Source organism: Megalobrama amblycephala, linkage group LG18, assembly GCF_018812025.1.
Source record: "Megalobrama amblycephala isolate DHTTF-2021 linkage group LG18, ASM1881202v1, whole genome shotgun sequence".
NCBI lineage: Eukaryota > Metazoa > Chordata > Actinopteri > Cypriniformes > Xenocyprididae > Megalobrama > Megalobrama amblycephala.
The window spans coordinates 25,699,503-25,722,862 of NC_063061.1; the positions used below are offsets into that span (position 1 = coordinate 25,699,503).

General features: G+C 40.7%; 1 protein-coding gene across 2 annotated transcripts; it reads left to right on the top strand.

Moving 5' to 3' along the window:
- Nucleotides 1-369: 369 nt before the first annotated feature.
- On the top strand, nt 370-19,075 carry LOC125252600 (receptor activity-modifying protein 3-like). Of its 2 annotated transcripts, none has more exons than XM_048166039.1 (4): nt 370-701; nt 15,206-15,235; nt 15,310-15,466; nt 17,036-19,075. In XM_048166039.1, exons 1-4 carry the CDS (start codon nt 656-658, stop codon nt 17,289-17,291), a joined length of 489 nt encoding a protein of 162 aa, XP_048021996.1. In that variant the 5' UTR covers nt 370-655; the 3' UTR covers nt 17,292-19,075. The 2 variants fall into 2 exon arrangements, with proteins under 2 accessions (XP_048021996.1, XP_048021995.1); XM_048166038.1 differs by having other exon boundaries at nt 375-701; nt 15,203-15,235.
- The last annotated feature ends 4,285 nt before the right edge of the window (nt 19,076-23,360 follow it).

The following is a 23,360-nucleotide window of genomic DNA, read 5'->3' on the forward strand; positions in this document are numbered from 1 at the left end:
TGAAATAATATTACTATTTTTTGTTTATATTGTACGTTCAAAACTAGCAGTGTTTTTCTTTTTTTATAGGTCGCTTATATAAAATATAAATTATATTTTTTTTTAAATATATTTATATTGTTTATATTGAACATGTATCTCATTAAGAGAGTATTAATGGTGATATTTCATCATTACGATTATTGTTTAACTCATAATTTAGTGATCTCATTGTTTATTTGACGAATCTGTATCGGTTTGTGACTGTAAAATCCTCTCAGAAACACTATGTAGATGAACAGATGCTTAAAGATACACGTGAAGTCTGTTTTTATGTTTGTTTATATGGTGTGTGTGTGTGTGTGTGTGTGTGTGTCTCACCACAGACAGCGATCATGAAGTAGGAGGAGAGACATACACACACACGCGCGCGCGCGCACACACACACACACGCGCGCACACACAGCTTCAGTCTCGCAGCTCCGCATCGCTTCTCTGCTGGATCCGCTGGACTCATGATGATGATGATGATGATGATGATGATGATTCAGGGATGAAGAGGATGTTCACGCGCTCCAGAATCAGTCGCATGTACCGGATCGATGTGTTTGACTGGATATGAAGGATGAATGTGTTCCGAGATTTGAGGTGATTGAGTCAAACTCGCTTCTTCATCATGGATCCGAATCTTCTCACACTCATCAAACTTTCTCTGATCTTCGGTGAGTCTATCTTCACATTTTATGTGCATTTAATATTTCAGACGCACTCTTATCTTTATTACGGGTGTCAGAGGAAATACGTGTGTGTGTGTGTGTGTGTGTGTGTGTGTGTGTGTGTGATGTTCTGAGTTTCTTTATCTCATAATCAGCAGGTTTCACACAGAGTCAGAGATGATCTGAATTAAACTCAGTTTTCTGAGAATATCAGTTGTTCTTTCTGACTCTGTTTCATGATGTTCAGTGCTTTAAAAACCATTTTAACTATTTGAGTATGTTTCATAATTTATAAAAAACATAATAAATAATACATAATTATTTGATGTGAGTCTCACATAGACTCATAAAGACTTGTATAGACTCATATCGACTCACATCGACTCAAATAGACTCACATAGACTCATATAGATTCACATTGACTCATATCGACTCATATAGACTCACACATAAGTTGCGTCCCAAATGATGCACTATACACTATGCACTAATACACTAAGTACTTGTGCAGTATGCACTCATCCATGTAGTGCGTGAATTGTATAAGGTTATTTTGTCATTTAACAACGGAGTCCGATCCTCCCTTCCCCTCCGCTACGGAATTAAAGCTGCGACAGTCGAGTGCACGAAGTGTCCAACATCCCACACTTCGTTTTTTCCGTTAATTTAGTGCATCATCCGGGTATTTAAAGCGAACTTTTTCTTTTTGGAATTTTCTGTGTGAACGCACTACTCACACTATTTATACTTAAAAACGTCATAGAATAGTGCACAAGTACGCGAATTGGGACGCACCTAGACTCATATAGACTCATATCGACTCACACAGACTCATATCGACTCATATCGACTCATAGACTCATATAGACTCATATCGACTCACGCAGACTCACACAGACTCATATAGACTCATATCGACTCATAGACTCATATCGACTCACACAGACTCATATAGACTCATATCGACTCATAGACTCATATCGACTCACACAGACTCATATCGACTCACACAGACTCATATAGACTCATATCGACTCATAGACTCATATCGACTCACACAGACTCATATAGACTCATATCGACTCATATCGACTCATAGACTCATATCGACTCACATAGACTCACACAGACTCATATAGACTCATATCGACTCATAGACTCATATCGACTCACACAGACTCATATAGACTCATATCGACTCATATCGACTCATAGACTCATATCGACTCACATAGACTCACACAGACTCATATAGACTCATATCGACTCATAGACTCATATCGACTCACACAGACTCACACAGACTCATATAGACTCATATCGACTCATAGACTCATATCGACTCACACAGACTCACACAGACTCATATAGACTCATATAGACTCATATCGACTCACACAGACTCATATAAGCTCATATCGATTTATAGACTCATATCGACTCACACAGACTCACACAGACTCATATAGACTCATATCGACTCATAGACTCATATAGATTCACACAGACTCACACAGACTCATATAGACTCATATCGACTCATAGACTCATATAGATTCACACAGACTCACACAGACTCATATAGACTCATATCGACTCATAGACTCATATAGATTCACACAGACTCACACAGACTCATATAGACTCATATCGACTCATAGACTCATATAGATTCACACAGACTCACACAGACTCATATAGACTCATATCGACTCATAGACTCATATAGATTCACACAGACTCACACAGACTCATATAGACTCATATCGACTCATAGACTCATATCGACTCACACAGACTCACACAGACTCATATAGACTCATATCGACTCATAGACTCATATAGATTCACACAGACTCACACAGACTCATATAGACTCATATCGACTCATAGACTCATATAGATTCACACAGACTCACACAGACTCATATAGACTCATATCGACTCACACAGACTCATATAGACTCATATAGACTCATAGACTCATATAGATTCACACAGACTCACACAGACTCATATAGACTCATATCGACTCGTAGACTCATAGATTCACACAGACTCACACAGACTCATATAGACTCATATCGACTCACACAGACTCACACAGACTCATATCGACTCATATAGACTCATATCGACTCACACAGACTCACACAGACTCATATAGACTCATATCGACTCATAGACTCATATCGACTCACACAGACTCATATAGACTCATATCGACTCATAGACTCATATCGACTCACACAGACTCACACAGACTCATATAGACTCATATCGACTCATAGACTCATATCGACTCACACAGACTCACACAGACTCATATAGACTCATATAGACTCATATCGACTCACACAGACTCATATAGGCTCATATCGATTTATAGACTCATATCGACTCACACAGACTCACACAGACTCATATAGACTCATATCGACTCATAGACTCATATAGATTCACACAGACTCACACAGACTCATATAGACTCATATCGACTCATAGACTCATATAGATTCACACAGACTCACACAGACTCATATAGACTCATATCGACTCATAGACTCATATAGGTTCACACAGACTCACACATACTCATATAGACTCATATCGACTCATAGACTCATATAGATTCACACAGACTCACACAGACTCATATAGACTCATATCGACTCATAGACTCATATCGACTCACACAGACTCACACAGACTCATATAGACTCATATCGACTCATAGACTCATATAGATTCACACAGACTCACACAGACTCATATAGACTCATATCGACTCATAGACTCATATAGATTCACACAGACTCACACAGACTCATATAGACTCATATAGACTCATATCGACTCACACAGACTCATATAGACTCATATAGACTCATAGACTCATAGATTCACACAGACTCACACAGACTCATATAGACTCATATCGACTCATAGACTCATATAGATTCACACAGACTCACACAGACTCATATAGACTCATATCGACTCACACAGACTCATATAGACTCATATCGACTCATAGACTCATCGACTCACACAGACTCACACAGACTCATATGGACTCACACAGACTCATAGACTCATATCGACTCACACAGACTCATATAGACTCATATAGACTCATATCGACTCATAGACTCATATCGACTCACACAGACTCATATAGACTCATATCGACTCATAGACTCATATCGACTCACACAGACTCATATAGACTCATATCGACTCATAGACTCATAGACTCATATCGACTCACACAGACTCACACAGACTCATATAGACTCATATCGACTCATAGACTCACACAGACTCACACAGACTCATATAGACTCATATCGACTCATAGACTCATATAGATTCACACAGACTCACACAGACTCATATAGACTCATATCGACTCATAGACTCATATAGATTCACACAGACTCACACAGACTCATATAGACTCATATCGACTCACACAGACTCACACAGACTCATATAGACTCATATCGACTCATAGACTCATATCGACTCACACAGACTCACACAGACTCATATAGACTCATATAGACTCATATCGACTCATAGACTCATATCGACTCACACAGACTCATATAGACTCATATCGACTCATAGACTCATATCGACTCACACAGACTCATATAGACTCATATCGACTCATAGACTCATATCGACTCACACAGACTCACACAGACTCATATAGACTCATATCGTCTCATAGACTCACACAGACTCACACAGACTCACACAGACTCATATAGACTCATATCGACTCATAGACTCATATAGATTCACACAGACTCACACAGACTCATATAGACTCATATCGACTCATATCGACTCACACAGACTCATATAGACTCATAGACTCATATAGATTCACACAGACTCACACAGACTCATATAGACTCATATCGACTCATAGACTCATATAGATTCACACAGACTCACACAGACTCATATAGACTCATATCGACTCACACAGACTCACACAGACTCATATAGACTCATATCGACTCATAGACTCATATCGACTCACACAGACTCACACAGACTCATATAGACTCATATAGACTCATATCGACTCATAGACTCATATCGACTCACACAGACTCATATAGACTCATATCGACTCATAGACTCATATCGACTCACACAGACTCACACAGACTCATATAGACTCATATAGACTCATATCGACTCATAGACTCATATCGACTCACACAGACTCATATAGACTCATATCGACTCATAGACTCATATCGACTCACACAGACTCACACAGACTCATATAGACTCATATCGACTCATAGACTCACACAGACTCACACAGACTCACACAGACTCATATAGACTCATATCGACTCATAGACTCATATAGATTCACACAGACTCACACAGACTCATATAGACTCATATCGACTCATAGACTCACACAGACTCACACAGACTCATATAGACTCATATAGACTCATATAGATTCACACAGACTCACACAGACTCATATAGACTCATATCGACTCATATCGACTCACACAGACTCATATAGACTCATAGACTCATATAGATTCACACAGACTCACACAGACTCATATAGACTCATATCGACTCATAGACTCATATAGATTCACACAGACTCACACAGACTCATATAGACTCATATCGACTCACACAGACTCACACAGACTCATATAGACTCATATCGACTCATAGACTCATATCGACTCACACAGACTCACACAGACTCATATAGACTCATATAGACTCATATCGACTCATAGACTCATATCGACTCACACAGACTCATATAGACTCATATCGACTCATAGACTCATATCGACTCACACAGACTCACACAGACTCATATAGACTCATAGACTCATATCGACTCACACAGACTCACACAGACTCATATAGACTCATATCGACTCATAGACTCATATAGATTCACACAGACTCACACAGACTCATATAGACTCATATCGACTCACACAGACTCACACAGACTCATATAGACTCATATCGACTCATAGACTCATATCGACTCACACAGACTCACACAGACTCATATAGACTCATATAGACTCATAGACTCATATCGACTCACACAGACTCACACAGACTCATATAGACTCATATCGACTCATAGACTCATATAGATTCACACAGACTCACACAGACTCATATAGACTCATATCGACTCACACAGACTCACACAGACTCATATAGACTCATATCGACTCATAGACTCATATCGACTCACACAGACTCACACAGACTCATATAGACTCATATCGACTCATAGACTCATATCGACTCACACAGACTCACACAGACTCATATAGACTCATATCGACTCATAGACTCATATCGACTCACACAGACTCACACAGACTCATATAGACTCATATCGACTCATAGACTCATATAGATTCACACAGACTCACACAGACTCATATAGACTCATATCGACTCACACAGACTCACACAGACTCATATAGACTCATATCGACTCATAGACTCATATCGACTCATAGACTCATATCGACTCACACAGACTCATATAGACTCATATAGACTCATATCGACTCATAGACTCATATCGACTCACACAGACTCATATAGACTCATATCGACTCATAGACTCATATCGACTCACACAGACTCACACAGACTCACACAGACTCATATAGACTCATATCGACTCATAGACTCATATCGACTCACACAGACTCACTCTCTCGCTGGAGACATCAGAGCCAAAGAGTGTCATTGACAAGGTTACAGATTTTCCCAGCGGCCCTCATGGATACTGTGAGCTGCTAATGAATCAACTTTCTGAAATACAGAAGAATCCTAATGGAAACGAGAGCAGTTTAGGGAGCCATAGAGACACGAGTGAAGATGATGATGATGAAGATGAAGAGTGTGTGTGTGTGAGAAACATCTCCTCGTCTGTTGTGTGGAAAGTTTAATGTGATTCAGTGTCATCAGGAGTCTCATCTGAACAGAAATGTGTTTATGGTGTTACAGTAGAAACATGCATCTGTTCTTCATCACGCACACTCGCTCTGAGTCTGTGTGTGTGTGTGTGTGTGTGTGTGTGTGTGTGTGTCTGTGTGTGTGTTCTGCACATTTCAGCTAGTTTAGACCTTATATTCGTCATCTAGACTTCTTTAAAGGATTATTCCTCTCAGATATGATCATTCTGTCATCATCTACTCTCCCTCGTGTCGTTCACTCAGTTCTTCTCCTGTTCAACTCACAAGAAGATTCGTTCCTGCATTCATTCATTTGTTTGTTCATTCGTTCATTCATCAGATCAGAGTTTCCCAATCTGGGCTTTGTGAGTTGATGAAAAGCTAATAATTAAATAAATCATAAAAATGAAAAATAAATAATTACTTTTAAAATTAAAACAAAAATATTTGTTGATTTCTAAGTAAATATTTGAGCTCAAAGGGGTTCGGCTGATGAATCTCTGATCTCAGGCGTTGTGTGTGTGTGTGTGTGTGTGTGTGTGATCTCTGAACGGATTGATTCAGTATTCCTCGTGCTGTGCAGATGTGAAGTGCAGATGTCTTCATTTTTATTGTGGATTGAGACAGACAGTTGCTCTACTGATTTAGCAAACGCCACGCATGTGTTGTGAAAGCAGCCGTCGGCCGCAGGACTCGCTCGTCGCTCACAGCACACACACACACACACACACCAGTCGGCCTGCAGCTCGTGTGTTTACAGTCATGTGGATGAGTTTAGAGGTTTTGTTGTTTTCTTCTCTTCTCTGTGAGTTTTAAGAGGATGGTGGTGTGAATCTGGAGAGAGCAGGTGTGTGTGTCTCTGGATCAGAGCCGTTGCTGACGGCCAGAGCGAGCGTGATGATGAGTGACACTAGCGCTGGTGTGTGTGTGTGTGTGTGTGTGTGTGTGTGTGTGTGATGAATCCGATGTGACTCGCCAAACCTTCCGGAGCTCGAGCCCGTCTCGTCCTGGTGGTTTTGTCACGATACCAACACTTCAGCAGTCACAGTGAAACTTCACGCTTCTCGGGACTAAATTCAGTTCCACAGCAGAAACTATGTGACTTTTTTATGTAACTATTTGAAAAAACGTCAAATATGACAAAAAGTAAATAAATTATAATTAATAATTAAGTAAATAATGCATTAAAATATTCGTATGTATCCTTCGGATACTGTATTTTTCAATAAAGGAAACATTGCTTTGAAAGTGAAAAATTAGTGATAAAATTAAAAACAAAGAAAAATGTGTGTCAGGTCTATTAGTTTACATTTACACTCCAAGACTTGATGCACAGATCCTGTTTTTACTGTGTATTTAGCAGCATATAAAAATAAATCTTGTTTATCCTAGGGATGCACGATATATCGGCCGATATATGTTCATTTTTAATGTTATCATCAGCCCAATAAGAAAACAAGCAGATAAATAATGGATAATTTCCTTCAGCTGAGACACTTCAGATGCTCACTGTTCACCATGATGGTTTTGAATTGCTTGAAATATGATTGAAATCACTTCAGAAAGGAAAATACAGTAAAGTTCAACATGTGCAGCACAAGTCTGTCATATAGACATAATATTATAATGATAACATTATAATCGTGTGCTTGATCTTTTAATGGTGAGACTTTTGTTTTTGCAATCAGGCTCTCAAAAATTATATAAAAACTTGGATTTAGAATGATCGGTCAATATATCGGTTGTCAGCTTTCAAATATAAAGAATTATCAAAATGTTTATATCTGTGCATCCCTAGTTATTTAACATTAATATGATAAAATAGTGAAAATCAGGCAGAGCCGTAACGTTCAGGGATAATATAATAATATTGTTTTAAAACTGTATATATTTTTGATAAAAAAACAATCAGCCTTGGTGAGCAGAAGAGACTCTTTCAGAAACATTAACCAATCTTAATGAATCCGCTGTGTGTGATCGGTGCTCTCAAGCCCTTCTGCTGACGGATGATTTCTCAGAGCTCTTCTCCTCCATTTTCAACCCCACATTCCCCACAAGGAGCGTCCCGTTAATACATTAGAGTTCCTCGGGGAGCCACTTTCATCACGGCACAGAGAATATTGATTCTGATCAGATGTGATCGCTCACCTGAGGAACTCTTTCACAACGGAAGTGTTTGGGAAGATGCTGATTACAGATGATGTCAGAAACACCATAAAATAATACAACACATCTATCTTCCATGCGAATTATACTGATATCTGATTGGCTGAGAGGGTTGCATATCAGATTGAGTTTTAATTTTAAAGTCAGTCGTGAGTCATGTTCCTCAGACTTTGTTATTCCCATCATGCTCTCTCAATGCAGTTTGACCTTTTGACCTTTGTAGTTGAAGCATGAGCGCTGACCTTCATCCTGTCATTGTGTGCTGAGAGATGATGACCGTCACATGAAGTGAGGAAAAGACTGACACATCTGATCCAGGATTTACTTTCAACAGAAATCGCTAGTAAATTTCACAAATTAATTACAAAGAAACAGATTTTGAAGTAGAAACTCAGTATTTTCTTGTAAAATTTTCTTGTAAAAAATACTCAGTATTTTCTTGTCCTCCAATACAACTTTGAAAATCTTTTTTTTACAGTGTAGTACGATTGCATCCATTCAGGAATGTAACTTTTGAGAATTATATATTTGTTTTTACAGTGTGGAAAGTGACGCTCGTAACGAACATCAAGGGTTTGATTCACAGTCTTTGAGTAAAAGCACCTGCGAAATGTAAATGAAACGCACAGGCGTGTTTAATTAAGATCCATCAGTGATTAGGCGGAGAGCGAGGGTGTTTGTGTGAATCAGCAGCGACACACATTCAGCAGCGACCCTGAAACACTAACCTGAAGTGACTGGAAGGAAATTGCAAAGGCGGATTGGACGGAGTTCCATTAGGAAGTGCAGAAACACCTTTAATTTCAGATTTTAATTGAGGCTGTGATCCTCCAGCTGCTGTCATTAGTGTGTGTGTGTGTGTGTGTGTGTGACAGTAATTCAGAATGACCAGTACACTGTTGTGAATACACCCACACAAACACTAATGTTGTTTTTATCAATATATAATTATGTGGCACAGTTTAATTGCTCTCCTGTCGTTCCGTCTGATTGTTTTTCCTCTCGGCTGAGAGTGGACGGAGCGTCGCTATGAGAACGCACATTATCACCTCCGCTTCATTTGCGGCAGCCGTTTTTATATAAATATCAATATGATGCAAACAAACAATATAATTTAAGAAGTGAACGGAGGAAGAGAAATATGAGCTGAAGTTGTTTTGATTACTGCAGCAGGTGAATATGAGCATCATTTACATTCTCATCACGAGTGTGAAACTGTTCAGCTGAAACATGTTCACATTGACCCATAGAAAAGCATTTATTCTCCTACAGATTTCCCCCAATCTTGGCTGTAATGCTTTAACCTTTAGACAAAATCATCAGGCTTTCACATTACGAGCTTGAATCTTTCTGATGGTTGTTGTTCGTCGCTCGTGAGCTGTAATCCGCATGCTTCACTCCAGTATCACAGTGTGTTTCTTTCCGTGACGTTCATGTCGGTTCAGTGCTTCAGTGTCATTGATCGCGATCAGAACTTCAGGTCGATCTCAGAGGATTCAGCAGCTTCTCAGGGGAAACTCAAGCCCTTTTGAACATTATCACGAGCTTCTCGTCTGTGTCCGGATGCAGGAAACCACTAAATTTAGCACAATAACACTCAAGTGTTTTCAAGGCCTGAGCTGGTGACGCGTTCCTTCAGCCTCCATCATTTTATCTGAATCTCTGTGACTCGACTTCTGCAGTCACATGATGTTTGGACTGAACGCTAGTGCACATGTGATTAAGGTTTGGAAACACACTGACTTTGAGTTTGTGAGTGAAGAGTCTGAATCTGATGTTTGACAGGTTTATTATATCTGATATAAATGCAGAAACGGCTTTCAAGAACTCTCAGAGATTAAACGCTGGTGTGATATTGTTGAAGTTGTCATGAAAGGGTCTTTTCTTGTCTATTGTGTCGTATATCCGAGTGAAACGCTTCACAAACAAGAACAAATGTAGGGCGGGGCTTGATTTTGTCTGTGGGGATTTGATTGGATGGTTGTCATTTGCTATTGGTGGATCTCATGTGAGTGACAGGTTGCCCCGCCCTCCTCATCAGAGAAGAGAAGAGATGCTGCAAGAGGGAGGAGAAGATATTCTGATTCAAGATTACCAGGAACATGAATTTAAAAACTACAGATAATTCATTTAGATATATAGCTGCAAGCAGCGATGACGGGCCCAAGCCTGGTGGCACCACCAACCTGATGACTTCAGGGCAACTGTGCACGGCGGGCAATTGGCATTTAAAACGGGTAAACATAAAAGGACTATGTCAAAGTTTGAATACACCACATTTACTGCAGCAGCTGATGCTCCTATGATCACAAACCACAACAGCCACATCCATGAGATTGTTTAAATATAGGTGAATTTCATGTCATAGAATGTCATAGGTCAATTTCAGATGAGCGCAGAATATCATCCTAATCTGCCATGTCTGTGTTTTTCTCAGACAACCTCTATAAAAATTCTAGAGCAAATTACAGACTGTTATTTGGGGAAACTCAACAGTGCTCTGAGAAATGTAATCAAGTCTAATGCAAATGTCTGTGAATGTTCATGTGTTTTTTGACCTCCCTGAGCTATCGTTTGTGCACCAATCTTATGCACCAAAAGCATGCTTTCATTTAATTTCAATATGTGTGGTATACAATGAAAAAATAAAATTATAAAATTAATAAATAGAGCTTAATCACAGAACCTGCAAAGACGATTTTAATATCAGTCTCTGGTAATAGTAAGGTACATGTCTAGATTTTTCTGCTCACTTATGCAGGTTTATTGTAAACAGCCACTTTCATAATCATGTGAAATTGACTTAAATAGGGGTTTTTAATCAATTTGAATTATATCAATAAATAATTCATTTAAAGACATGTGTCGTACATGATGTTCGCATGACCTTCTGTAACACCCATGTCTAGAAAACAAACACTCTCCTCTGTGAAAAACAGATGTAAGATGATGTTAGATTGTATGAATCAATACATGAAATCACACGTGTTGGTAATGATAATTGTAACTCAAACGACATTTAGAAAACTAGTCCTGTGCGAATAGAGATATAGTGTCATGGTTAAATTTTAAATGAGTGTGAAGTTATTGCAGTTCAAAAATTTTACATTTACATTTATTCATTTGGCAGACGCTTTTATCCAAAGCGACTCGCAAGTGAGGAATACAACAAGCGAGTCGTCATGAAGAGGCGAATAGACAAGAAGTGCTCATAATACAAGTTTCAGACATTGCTCAGAGTATAAGCTACAATAGAGAAGGATTAAAGGAAGTGAAAGGATAGGTAATGAAAGGATTTTTTAAGTGCTCACGAAAGAGATGAGTTTTTAGCTGTCTTTTGAATATTGCCAGGGATTCTGCATTTTATAAGTTCACCAATAAATGGGTAATCAGTAAAAGGGTTTAAGACCACTAATCAAGATTGAAACACACACACACACACACACACACACACACAGTCCTGCGCTTAAATCCATCATTACATCAAAACTGATTTTTATGGAACATTGCAGTGTGGAGGATTTTTTTTTTCAAACTTCCGGGGCTTTTTGGGGGACTTAACATGCTCAAAAACTCTTAAAAATTGGCACACACTGGAATCTGCAGCCATCAGGACGCCACAGAGGCTGGTATCTGGGCTTGGCACAGGGGCTCAACAGCGCCCCCTTGAACGGCATATATAAGTATGAAAATCGGTACACATATAGAACTCATCGGGCCGAACAACTTTCATGCTCTAAGTTATACACCAGCTCAACAGGAAGTCGGCTATTACAGGTTGTTTGGAAAACACATGCTCTGGAATTTGATATACTCCTCCTAGGCGATTAATCCGATCACCACCAAACTCGTTTAGCATAAAGTCAAGACACTGAGGATGCTAAATTGTGAGCGGATTTTTGATATCTCGAACAGTTTGGCCGTGGTGAGGAGACGAATGTATGATGAGAAAAAGGAACAGGAAGTGTGTTATAATGTCTGCATACATTGATTGATTTTGATTAAACGTCAGCTGTGTGTTCGTTGAAGGAGGCTGATCACATGGATGTGACTATGAGTCAAAAGTGGGGGGGTTAGTTTAACCTACAGTCACCAAACTCTGTACACATATTGTTCTCATTAAGCCGGACAACTTTCTAATTTACGCTCATTAGCTCCGACCAACAGTCTCTGGGCCCTATTTTAACGATCTAAACGCAAAGTGTAAAGCGCACGGCGCAGGTGCACTCAGGGCGTGTCCAAATCCACTTTTGCTATTTTAACGACGGAAAAACGGTCCGTGCGCCGGGGCGCATTTTTGAAATGGGTTGTCCCTATTCTCTTAATGAGTAATGGGCGTAACATTCAATAAACCAATCAGAGTGTCATCTCCCATTCCCTTTAAGAGCGAGATGCGCTCGCGCCATGGCGGATTGCTATTTACATGGCGGAATTTGTTGGCGTAAAAGCTGAACGCTTTTCAAGCAAAGAAACCGATCTGCTCGTGCGCGAAGTTAAAGGTTTAGTTAGAAGTTAAACGAAGTTACATTTTTATATTTATGTAGCCTACACAATAATATTATTTTACACTGTAATCCTTTTGTTTTTAATATTTGGCATGTTTGTGTGATGCGCATCCCTGTGTGTAATAAGCAAAGTCAACGCGCACTGTGGACGCGCCCAGAGGCGCAGTTTCTACCAACGCGCTCTAACAAAAAAATATTGTGCCATTGACTTTAGACTTTAGACCAGGTCTGAGTTGGTCTATGGCGCAGTCTATTTTCAGCTCCTTAAAATAGCAATGCGCCTGAACACACCTCTTTTTTAGACCAGCACGCCCATGGGCGCACTAACTGGCGCAAATGCATTTACTAATTTAAGGACGTGGCGCTGAACGGGAAAACACGAACAGCGCCGGACGCAAACTAGCAAACACACTTGTGCTGCGCCTTGCGTCGCATTGCGCCGGGTGTATTATAGGGCCCTCTGTGTGTGTGTGTCTCTGTGTGTGTGTCTCTGTGTGTTATCAGTGACACGCTGTGCATCAGGAGTCTGTCCTGACGTGTGTCTGCTCCAGTAAATATTCATGCCTCTCTTCAGACACGGACCGACAGACCCGCTGAAGTCCGGCTCCATCTACATGCTGGTTTATGCTGGTTTAGAAGGAGCAGCAGCATTAACATGCAGAGTGATCATTCTGGGAAAATATGAAGGGACCTGCTGAGTTTGCTGTGGGTTTAAAATACAACCATGGCTGTAAATTGTTTTAAGTCAAGTCATTTATACAGTACAGATGATTTCAAAGCAGCTTTAATAAACAGAAACATGACAGTATTTAAAGGGTCCTTGATTATGATGTGACTGTTTTAACTTTAGTTAGTGTGTAATGTTGCTGTTTGATCATAAACAACATCTGCAAAGTTACGACGCTCAAAGTTCAATGCAAAGAGAGATATTTTCTTTTAGAAAAATCACTTTTTAAGGCTGGTAGGGACTACGCTGGGCTTCTTCTCGGGTTGTGACATCACAAACCCTAAAATTTACATAAACCCCACCCCCGAGAACACACAACAAAGGGGGCGGGGCCATGTTGGGCTGCTTTAGAGAAGAGGAAGAGTTGTTGTAGTAGAGTGTTGTTGACATGCCGTCATTTTACGCCAAACGAGGGTCAATTCAACACAAAAGATGAACATGACGGCACATGCTAGTGGATGAGTTGAATCAACTCCACAGCAACTACATCAATTTATCCACTAACCATTCAGAAACGTCTAAAAGTTGTAACTTCTTCCTGAGTCTCTCCATCAGTGTCGACTCCGGTTTGAACAATGTAAGGCTGAACACCGTTACTGACAATCCTCATTTTGTCTGCGTGAGATTCTCCAGCTTTGTTGTTGTTGAGCTGTTAAAGCTCCGCCCTCTTCTGGAAAGCGGCAGCTCATTTGCATTTAAAGGGACACCCACAAAAACGGCGTGTTTTTGCTCACACCCAAATAGGGGTAAATTTGACTATAATAAATGATCTGTGGGGGATTTTGAGCTGAAACTTCACTTCTGGAGACACCAGAGACTGATATTACATCTTGTGAAAGGAGCATTATAGGTCCCCTTTAATGTTGCAAAGTTAGTCAATTATGAAACTGATTAAATTTCAGCTGTAAAGCAGCTCTAGAGGAAACAATGAGTAATTATTCAGATCAATTCAGTTGATCAATTGTGAATCATGTTCATTTAGCAGCTCTACAGAAATGCAGCTCATAATAGTGTTTTTCTTACAGGTTTATATTTGATTTGTAAACAGAGATTTTTCCACCATGATTGTACAGAATCTCATATGAAACTGTATCTGTTTGTTTCGTCAGCAGTGAACGCGCTGATGGCGAGAGGTTTATCAGGTGAGTGTGTCTCTTGTCTCAGGTGTGTGTCTCAGTGTTTTTGGTGGATGTCGGACTGACGCCTGTCTCTTCAGATTCAGACGCTGACCCGTCCTTCACGCAGCGGCCGCGGCTCCTCCACTGCAATCAGAGTCTTCTGCTGCTGGAGATGGAGAGATGCGGAGAACAATTCACAGCCGACATGAATCACATTCACCCAGAAGACAGATGCAACCTCACGCACTTCATCAGGTGAACCACCACCATCATCATCAGTGAACAGCACTTCTACACCAATACTAAACTAGTTTTTGCAAGAACCGTTTCTGAACCTGTTTATCTTAGTTTTCATGTTTATCTGTGTCAGTGCAGAGTTTCTCACGGCTCCATGAGAGCGTCAGTGATCCGCTGCTCGTGTTTGTAAACTCTCGCTCTGATAAATGAATCTGTGGCTCGTGTATCGTCAGCGTCTGTGTCCCGTCAGATGTTTGATCTCACGCAGCCGTTCCAGGAACTCAGAGTTCACTGTGACTCGATCTGGAGCTCGAGGAGCGTTTGCGGGTCAGGAGACGTTGACCTGCGTCACGTTCATGAACCCGCGTCTCTGGAAGCACAAACACTGTTTACTGAGCGCTTCTCAGCACACACACTCACACCAGCAGATGATCTCGTTTCAGCTACAGTCGAGAATATTGATTTAAAATGAACTTAAAGCTCTAGATTCATATGGAGCTGACTATTTTACGTGTGAACTGGTGTTTAATGAATCATACTGTAGCACTTTATATGTTCGTCGAACGTTGTTTAAATGTTACTTCTTGTTTCAGAACGTTCAGAGAACATTTAAAAGTAACAATGTTTGAATAATGATTGGATGGAATGTTTTTTTTTTTTTTTACAATTTTAAAAAACGGGATGTTTTGAACGTTAGTGTCAGGCCGAGAGTGAAGCTCCTCAGACGGAGCGTTCGCTGAGATTCACCGCTGGACAGACCGACGGGTCACAACACCGACCCCAATTACTGAGACCCTCAGCTCGAGTGTGTGTCCAGACCTCAATCCTCACGGACCAATCACGTGTCACACGCATCCGCTCATTTGCATACCAATCACAGGAAACCTCTTTAACTTCATTTATTTAGTCACGGAGGTCGTTTTCCCACAGTGTGATGTGTGTTTCTCTTTCTGCTCTAACGAATTTCAGCAGATCATCATTTATCTAAAGTCTGCTTCAGCTTTTCTCCACGATAACATCAGCAGATGGAACAGCAGGTGTGTGTTCGATTCAGTCCCCGACGAACGCTTCACTAACGCCTGACATGATCACATGACCAGCAGAGATTCAGTGACACACACACACACACACACACACACATTAATGACATTAATTGATGCATTGTGGGACATCATTTTCCTCTTTATCACTCTAAAGCTGCTCTGAAATGATCTGTATTGTATGAAGTTTAATAGAAACGGAGCTGCTGACTTGATTTGATTGAATTGAAATGTTTAATGAGAGCGAAACATCCCCAGAATCAGCTCCAGTATGAGTTTCTTGTGTTTCGATCAGGAGTTTGTGAGGAAGAGCGTCGGCGTATTATGATGTAAATCGTGTTGATGAAAGGGAACGAGCACTGCGTCTTTATTAGCGTCATAAAGCTGGTGTAATCGGACAGATTCGCTCATCAGACTCATTAACGGCTGAATACGAGCCGTGTCTTCCTGAAGGAAATGACTGATCCGCTGATTGCCGTTAGTAGGAAATGAGCAGATTTTCTCCAGGATATTAGTAATAACGTGAGGTTTGTCTGTGTCTCCTCAGAGAGTATCACGTCTTCTCCTTCTGCACGGAGATCAACGCCGAGCGCATCGGCTGCTTCTGGCCGAACCCGCAGGTGGAGCGCTTCATCATCCGCGTCCACCGACACTTCTTCTCCAACTGCACGCTGGAGCGGCTGGTGTTCGCCGACCCGCCGGACGACACGCTCATCCTCCTCATCCTCATCCCCGTCTTCCTCACGCTGGCCATGGTGGCGCTGGTGGTCTGGTGCAGCAAGCGCAGCGACATCCTGGCCTAGCGTTCACGCGCGGGGTCAGAGGTCACGGTCAGACGGACGGCTTCGGTTCAGATCTGCCCTCAGCTGGATGTTCATCACTGATGCTGAATCGGTTCTGTCAGGATCTCCGGACGGGCTCGGTGAATCGTGTCCTGTACAGCTGTTATTTAATGTTTTAATTAAACGAGGTAGATTTAGAGCATTTGTCAAACTCACAGCGACGTGTTTGTGGTTCTTATGGAGTCTGTCAGTTTGAGCGTTCATTATCATTTCGACACACAGCGCTGGTTCATTTATCCAGTGATTGTGAGCTCGTATTTTCTTCTCCGACTTGCGGGAAAATCCTGCATCCATTACTGAGATGATGAACACGTTCCTGCCAAACGAAACGACTGTTCTGATGGGATGAAAACAGACCTGAGCAGAAGCGTACGAGAGCGCAGCCAATAACGCTTGTTTCAGGACGGCGGTATTATTTATATGAGGAGGAAAGCCGTGTATTGTGTGCGACTTAAGGATACAAACAAAAGACAATAGTTGCTCTCAAGCGTCTGGCCTCGTATTCTGAAGAACGGCCGCGCAGAGCCAGCGCCGCAGGAAGGAAATAAAAGTCTTTCCCATCGTGGCGATGAATGAGAGGAAATGGGCTGGTTATGATTTCACCAAAAGAGCAGAGTTATAAAGCAGTGTTATGACGGGCTTCATCGGTGTTTCTCCTCTTCATCATCGTCATCACGTGCAGGACGGCAGACACTCACACACTCGGGCCTAAATTTAAGATTTATGTGTTTGAAATCCATTTGGATCACACAGTTACAGACTAATAAACTCAGTGTGAGGCATATCTGTCAGTCGTTCATAAATGAAATCAGTTTATTATTAACTATATTTGCATCTATTAGGTTTTATTTAAATAATCATATTTTCAAAATGCATTTAATCAAATTGCCCAGGATCAACACAAATATGTTTATTATGAAAATGTATTCAGTTCAAAAGTATGAACGTGATTGAAATCTGATGAGCTGTGGAACAAGCAATATTCAATTAGTTCAAACTAATGAGACTGAAACGAACTGAGAAATGACTGACAAATATGATCTGTATCCAAAACATGTACGACTTCATTTCTTTGTGTAACACAGAAGAAGATATTTTGAAGATGTTGGTGAACATTGACTTTCACTGGAAAAATAATAACTGTCTCCTCTCTTTACAGCAGAATTGAGCTCATTGAATCATTATTTTCCTGTTTATCCCTGTAAAGCTGCTTTTAAACAAACTCTACTGTAGAAATAAACTGAAAACACTGAGACATTTCTCAAAATATCTTCTTCGGCAGAATTCGTTATTCATGTTTGGGACGACATGACGGAAAGATCATTTTTGGGTGAACTAACCCTTTATTAGTTTATGTTAAAACCATTTAATCCAAAAGCATGTAATTTTACATACATAAATCTTAAATTTATTTTCCATGTGTTTTGACGGTTGTTTCTCTGTGTGTATTATCGGAGCCAGAAGAGTCGATTCGGAGTGTTTTTAGAGCCGAACGCCTCCAGCACTTCCTGTTTACTCTAGAAATCCCAAACTACTAAGTGCAAGTTCACAGAGGCACAACGGAGCTAATTTTAACACATTTCCGCCACTCGAGCCTTTCTTCCATGAGTCCTGCTGCGGACATGATGCTGAAATCATGACTGATCCCAGATCAGATCCTCACATCCATCACTGCCATAAAACACACTGTTCAGCAGAAGACTTTCTGTTTTCACATTAGATAATAAATTATCTGATTTATTCTGTTTATGTCTTGTTTATTCTGAACTGTCCATATGATTCTGAGCTCATGCAGTTGATTCATAATTCACGTTTCAGTGTTTATTTTCATGGCTGGTGTTTATAGAGAACTGAACTGTTCATCAAGAGAAACTAGACGCTGGAGCTTTGGGTCAATATCTAATTACATTTTCCTCCTCTTCTTTAAGATTTACGCGGCACATTTGGATCATATAATTCGTTTGCTCAATGATCCTGAACAGAAGTGATTTATCTGTAATGTTCATGATAAATACAGCACATTTCCATCCTGACGCTGCTGACGCGCCACTATTAAAGCTTTAAAGATGCTGCCAGTGTCCAGAAACACACACACACACACACACACACAATCATCAAACAGCAGAACGTCAGTATAAACGCAGGAGTTTCTCCTGAAGACGTCTGAATGCCTCTTCTCCTCATGAAGGTTCTAGAATAACCCTGTGTTCTGCTAATATTAGTCTCTATTGTGTCAGTGTTACAGGAAGTGATGCGTCTGCTGCCGTCTGGACTGAACAGAGTTAATGCTGGTGTGCGTCACTGTTGCTCGCAGGCGTTTGTAGTGTGAATCAGGTAAATGAGGTCTGGCTCAGAGAAATTATTGATGAAGGTCAGACGGGTTTATAAGGTCAACCGCTGCTTCATGCGTTCACAGGTCAGATGAGCTTCAATTCATGTATTTGACTCATAAATAAATCATCAACAGACTCTTTCAGTGCTGAATTTCAATAACATTCATGATTTCTTTATGTGACGTTGCTGTAAAAGTCAATGAATGCAAAGACTTTTTCAAGTCGTGTTTCCACATCTCTGGACGGCGGTTTGATTGAGAAACGGGTGAGGAAATGAAGAATAAGAGTTTCTGTGACGAAACTGGATTTCAGACACTGATGACCTTTGATGTGTTTCTCAACTCGTGATCCTGCAGTCTGATCATTATTAGCAGAGCTCAGCTCCACGGCGCTGGTTCATTATGTGGATCGTGTAAGGGTTAATCCACGGCTAGCTGTGCGTTACGTGATTATAATGGACGACGTGGAGGCAAAGAACCACCTGACGTGAAGCGCTAATGCACAGCTTGCCGTGGATTATCCCACTTATACCATGATCATCTGCCAACATTGACAACTTAAAGCTGTCATTGATGTTTGCAGCGAAATAGGGTAAAAATTGTTGCTGTTTTTGTTAGATCCAACATTCTGCCCACTTTAAATCAGACACAGAGATAAAGCAGTGCATAAGGTCACATTTATTCTTTAATTTGAATCAGTCATTCTTGTGTGAATCTTCACGTTCTTGGCATTTGAATCAGTCATTCTCATGTGAATCAGTCGTTCTCCTTTGAATCAGTCGTTCTCGTATGAATCAGTCGTTCTCGTGTGAATCAGTCGTTCTCTTGTGAATCAATCGTTCTCGTGTGAATCAGTTGTTCTCGTGTGAATCAGTCGTTCTCGTGTGAATCATCCGTTCTCGTGTGAATCAGTCGTTCTCGTGTGAATCAGTCGTTCTTGTTTGAACCTGTCATTCTCGTGTGAATCCTCACGTTCTTGCCGTTTGATTCAGTCGTTCTCGTGTGAATCAGTTATTCTTGGTGTTTGATTCAATTGTTCTAGTGTGAATCCTCACATTCTTGCCGTTTGAATCAGTCATTCTCATGTGAATCAGTCATTCTCGTGTGAATCAGTCTTTCCTGTGCGAATCAGTCATTCTCGTATGAATCAGTCATTCTTGTGTGAATCAGTCGTTCTCGTTTGAATCAGTCGTTCTCGTTTGAATCAGTCGTTCTCGTGTGAATCAGTCATTCTTGTGTGAATCAGTCGTTCTCGTTTGAATCAGTCATTCTCGTGTGAATCAGTCGTTATCGTGTGAATCGATCATTCTCGTTTGAATCAGTCATTCTCGTGTGAATCAGTCATTCTTGTTTGAATCAGTCATTCTCGTATGAATCAGTCATTCTTGTGTGAATCAGTCGTTCTCGTGTGAATCAGTCGTTATCGTGTGAATCGGTCATTCTCGTTTGAATCGGTCATTCTCGTTTGAATCAGTCGTTCTCGTTTGAATCAGTCGTTCTCATGTGAATCAATCGTTGTCGTGTGAATCAGTCGTTGTCGTGTGAATCAGTCGTTCTCGTATGAATCAGTCGTTCTCGTTTGAATCATTCGTTCTCGTGTGAATCAGTCGTTATCGTGTGAATCGGTCATTCTCGTTTGAATCAGTCATTCTCGTGTGAATCAGTCATTCTTGTTTGAATCAGTCGTTCTCATGTGAATCAATCGTCGTGTGAATCAGTCTTTCCTGTGCGAATCAGTCATTCTCGTATGAATCAGTCATTCTTGTGTGAATCAGTCGTTCTCGTTTGAATCAGTCGTTCTCGTGTGAATCAGTCGTTCTCGTGTGAATCAGTCGTTATCGTGTGAATCAGTCGTTATCGTGTGAATCGGTCATTCTCGTTTGAATCAGTCATTCTCGTGTGAATCAGTCGTTCTCGTTTGAATCAGTCGTTCTCATGTGAATCAATCGTTGGCGTGTGAATCAGTCATTCTCGTGTGAATCAGTCATTCTTGTTTGAATCAGTCGTTCTCATGTGAATCAATCGTCGTGTGAATCAGTCTTTCCTGTGCGAATCAGTCATTCTCGTATGAATCAGTCATTCTTGTGTGAATCAGTCGTTCTCGTTTGAATCAGTCGTTCTCGTGTGAATCAGTCGTTATCGTGTGAATCGGTCATTCTCGTTTGAATCAGTCATTCTCGTGTGAATCAGTCGTTCTCGTTTGAATCAGTCGTTCTCATGTGAATCAATCGTTGTCGTGTGAATCAGTCGTTCTCAATCAAACGCCAATCAGTCAGTCAATAAAACTATTATTAGTTTTATTTACAAACGGGGGTTTTATGTAACATATAAAACAGGATTGGAAAAAGACATACAAAAACTGACAAACAAAAGTAGAAAAACCACCCAATAAACAAACAAACAAATTTAAGGTTAATTATTGCATGTCATCCTCACATTCTTGGCGTTTGATTCAGTCGTTCTCGTGTAAATCAGTCGTTCTCGTTTGAATCAGTCGTTCTCATTTGAATCAGTCATTCTCGTGTGAATCAATCGTTCTCCTTTGAATCAGTCGTTCTCGTGTGAATCAATCGTTCTCGTATGAATCAGTCGTTCTCGTGTGAATCAGTCGTTCTCGTGTGAATCAGTCGTTCTCGTGTGAATCAATCGTTCTCATTTGAATCAGTCATTCTCGTGTGAATCAATCGTTCTCCTTTGAATCAGTCGTTCTCGTGTGAATCAATCGTTCTCGTATGAATCAGTCGTTCTCGTGTGAATCAGTCGTTCTCGTGTGAATCAATCGTTCTCGTGTGAATCAGTTGTTCTCGTGTGAATCAGCCGTTCTCGTATGAATCAGTCGTTCTCGTGTGAATCAGTCGTTCTTGTTTGAACCTGTCATTCTCGTGTGAATCCTCACGTTCTTGCCGTTTGATTCAGTCGTTCTCGTGTGAATCAGTTATTCTTGGTGTTTGATTCAGTTGTTCTCGTGTGAATCCTCACATTCTTGCCATTTGAATCAGTCATTCTCATGTGAATCAGTCATTCTCATGTGAATCAGTCGTTCCTGTGCGAATCAGTCATTCTCGTATGAATCAGTCATTCTTGTGTGAATCAGTCGTTCTCGTTTGAATCAGTCGTTCTCGTGTGAATCAGTCGTTATCGTGTGAATCGGTCATTCTCATGTGAATCAATCGTTGTCGTGTGAATCAGTCATTCTCGTTTGAATCAGTCTCGTGTGAATCCTCACGTTCTTGGCGTTTGATTCAGTCGTTCTTGTGTGAATCAGTCGTTCCCGTTTGAATCAGTCGTTCTCATTTGAATCAGTCGTTCTCGTGTGAATCAGTTGTTCTCGTGTGAATCAGTCGTTGTTGTGTGAATCAGTCATTCTCGTTTGAATCAGTCTTGTGTGACTCCTCACGTTCTTGGTGTTTGAATCAGTCGTTCTTGTTTGAATTAGTCATTCTCTTGTGAATCAGTCGTTCTCGTGTGAATCAGTCGTTCTCGTGTGAATCAGTCGTTGACTTTTAAATCCTCAAATTCTTCTGTATGATGTGGTGTTTGAATTAGTCGTTCTCGTGTGAATCAGTCGTTCTTGGTGTTTGATCCAGTCGTTCTCATGTGAATCCTCGCTGGCGTGTGTCAGTCAGCAGCGTCTCTGTCCCAGGACGGCAGATCTCACTGCCCCTCTTTTGTTTATATCAGTCATTCCTGGGAACGTT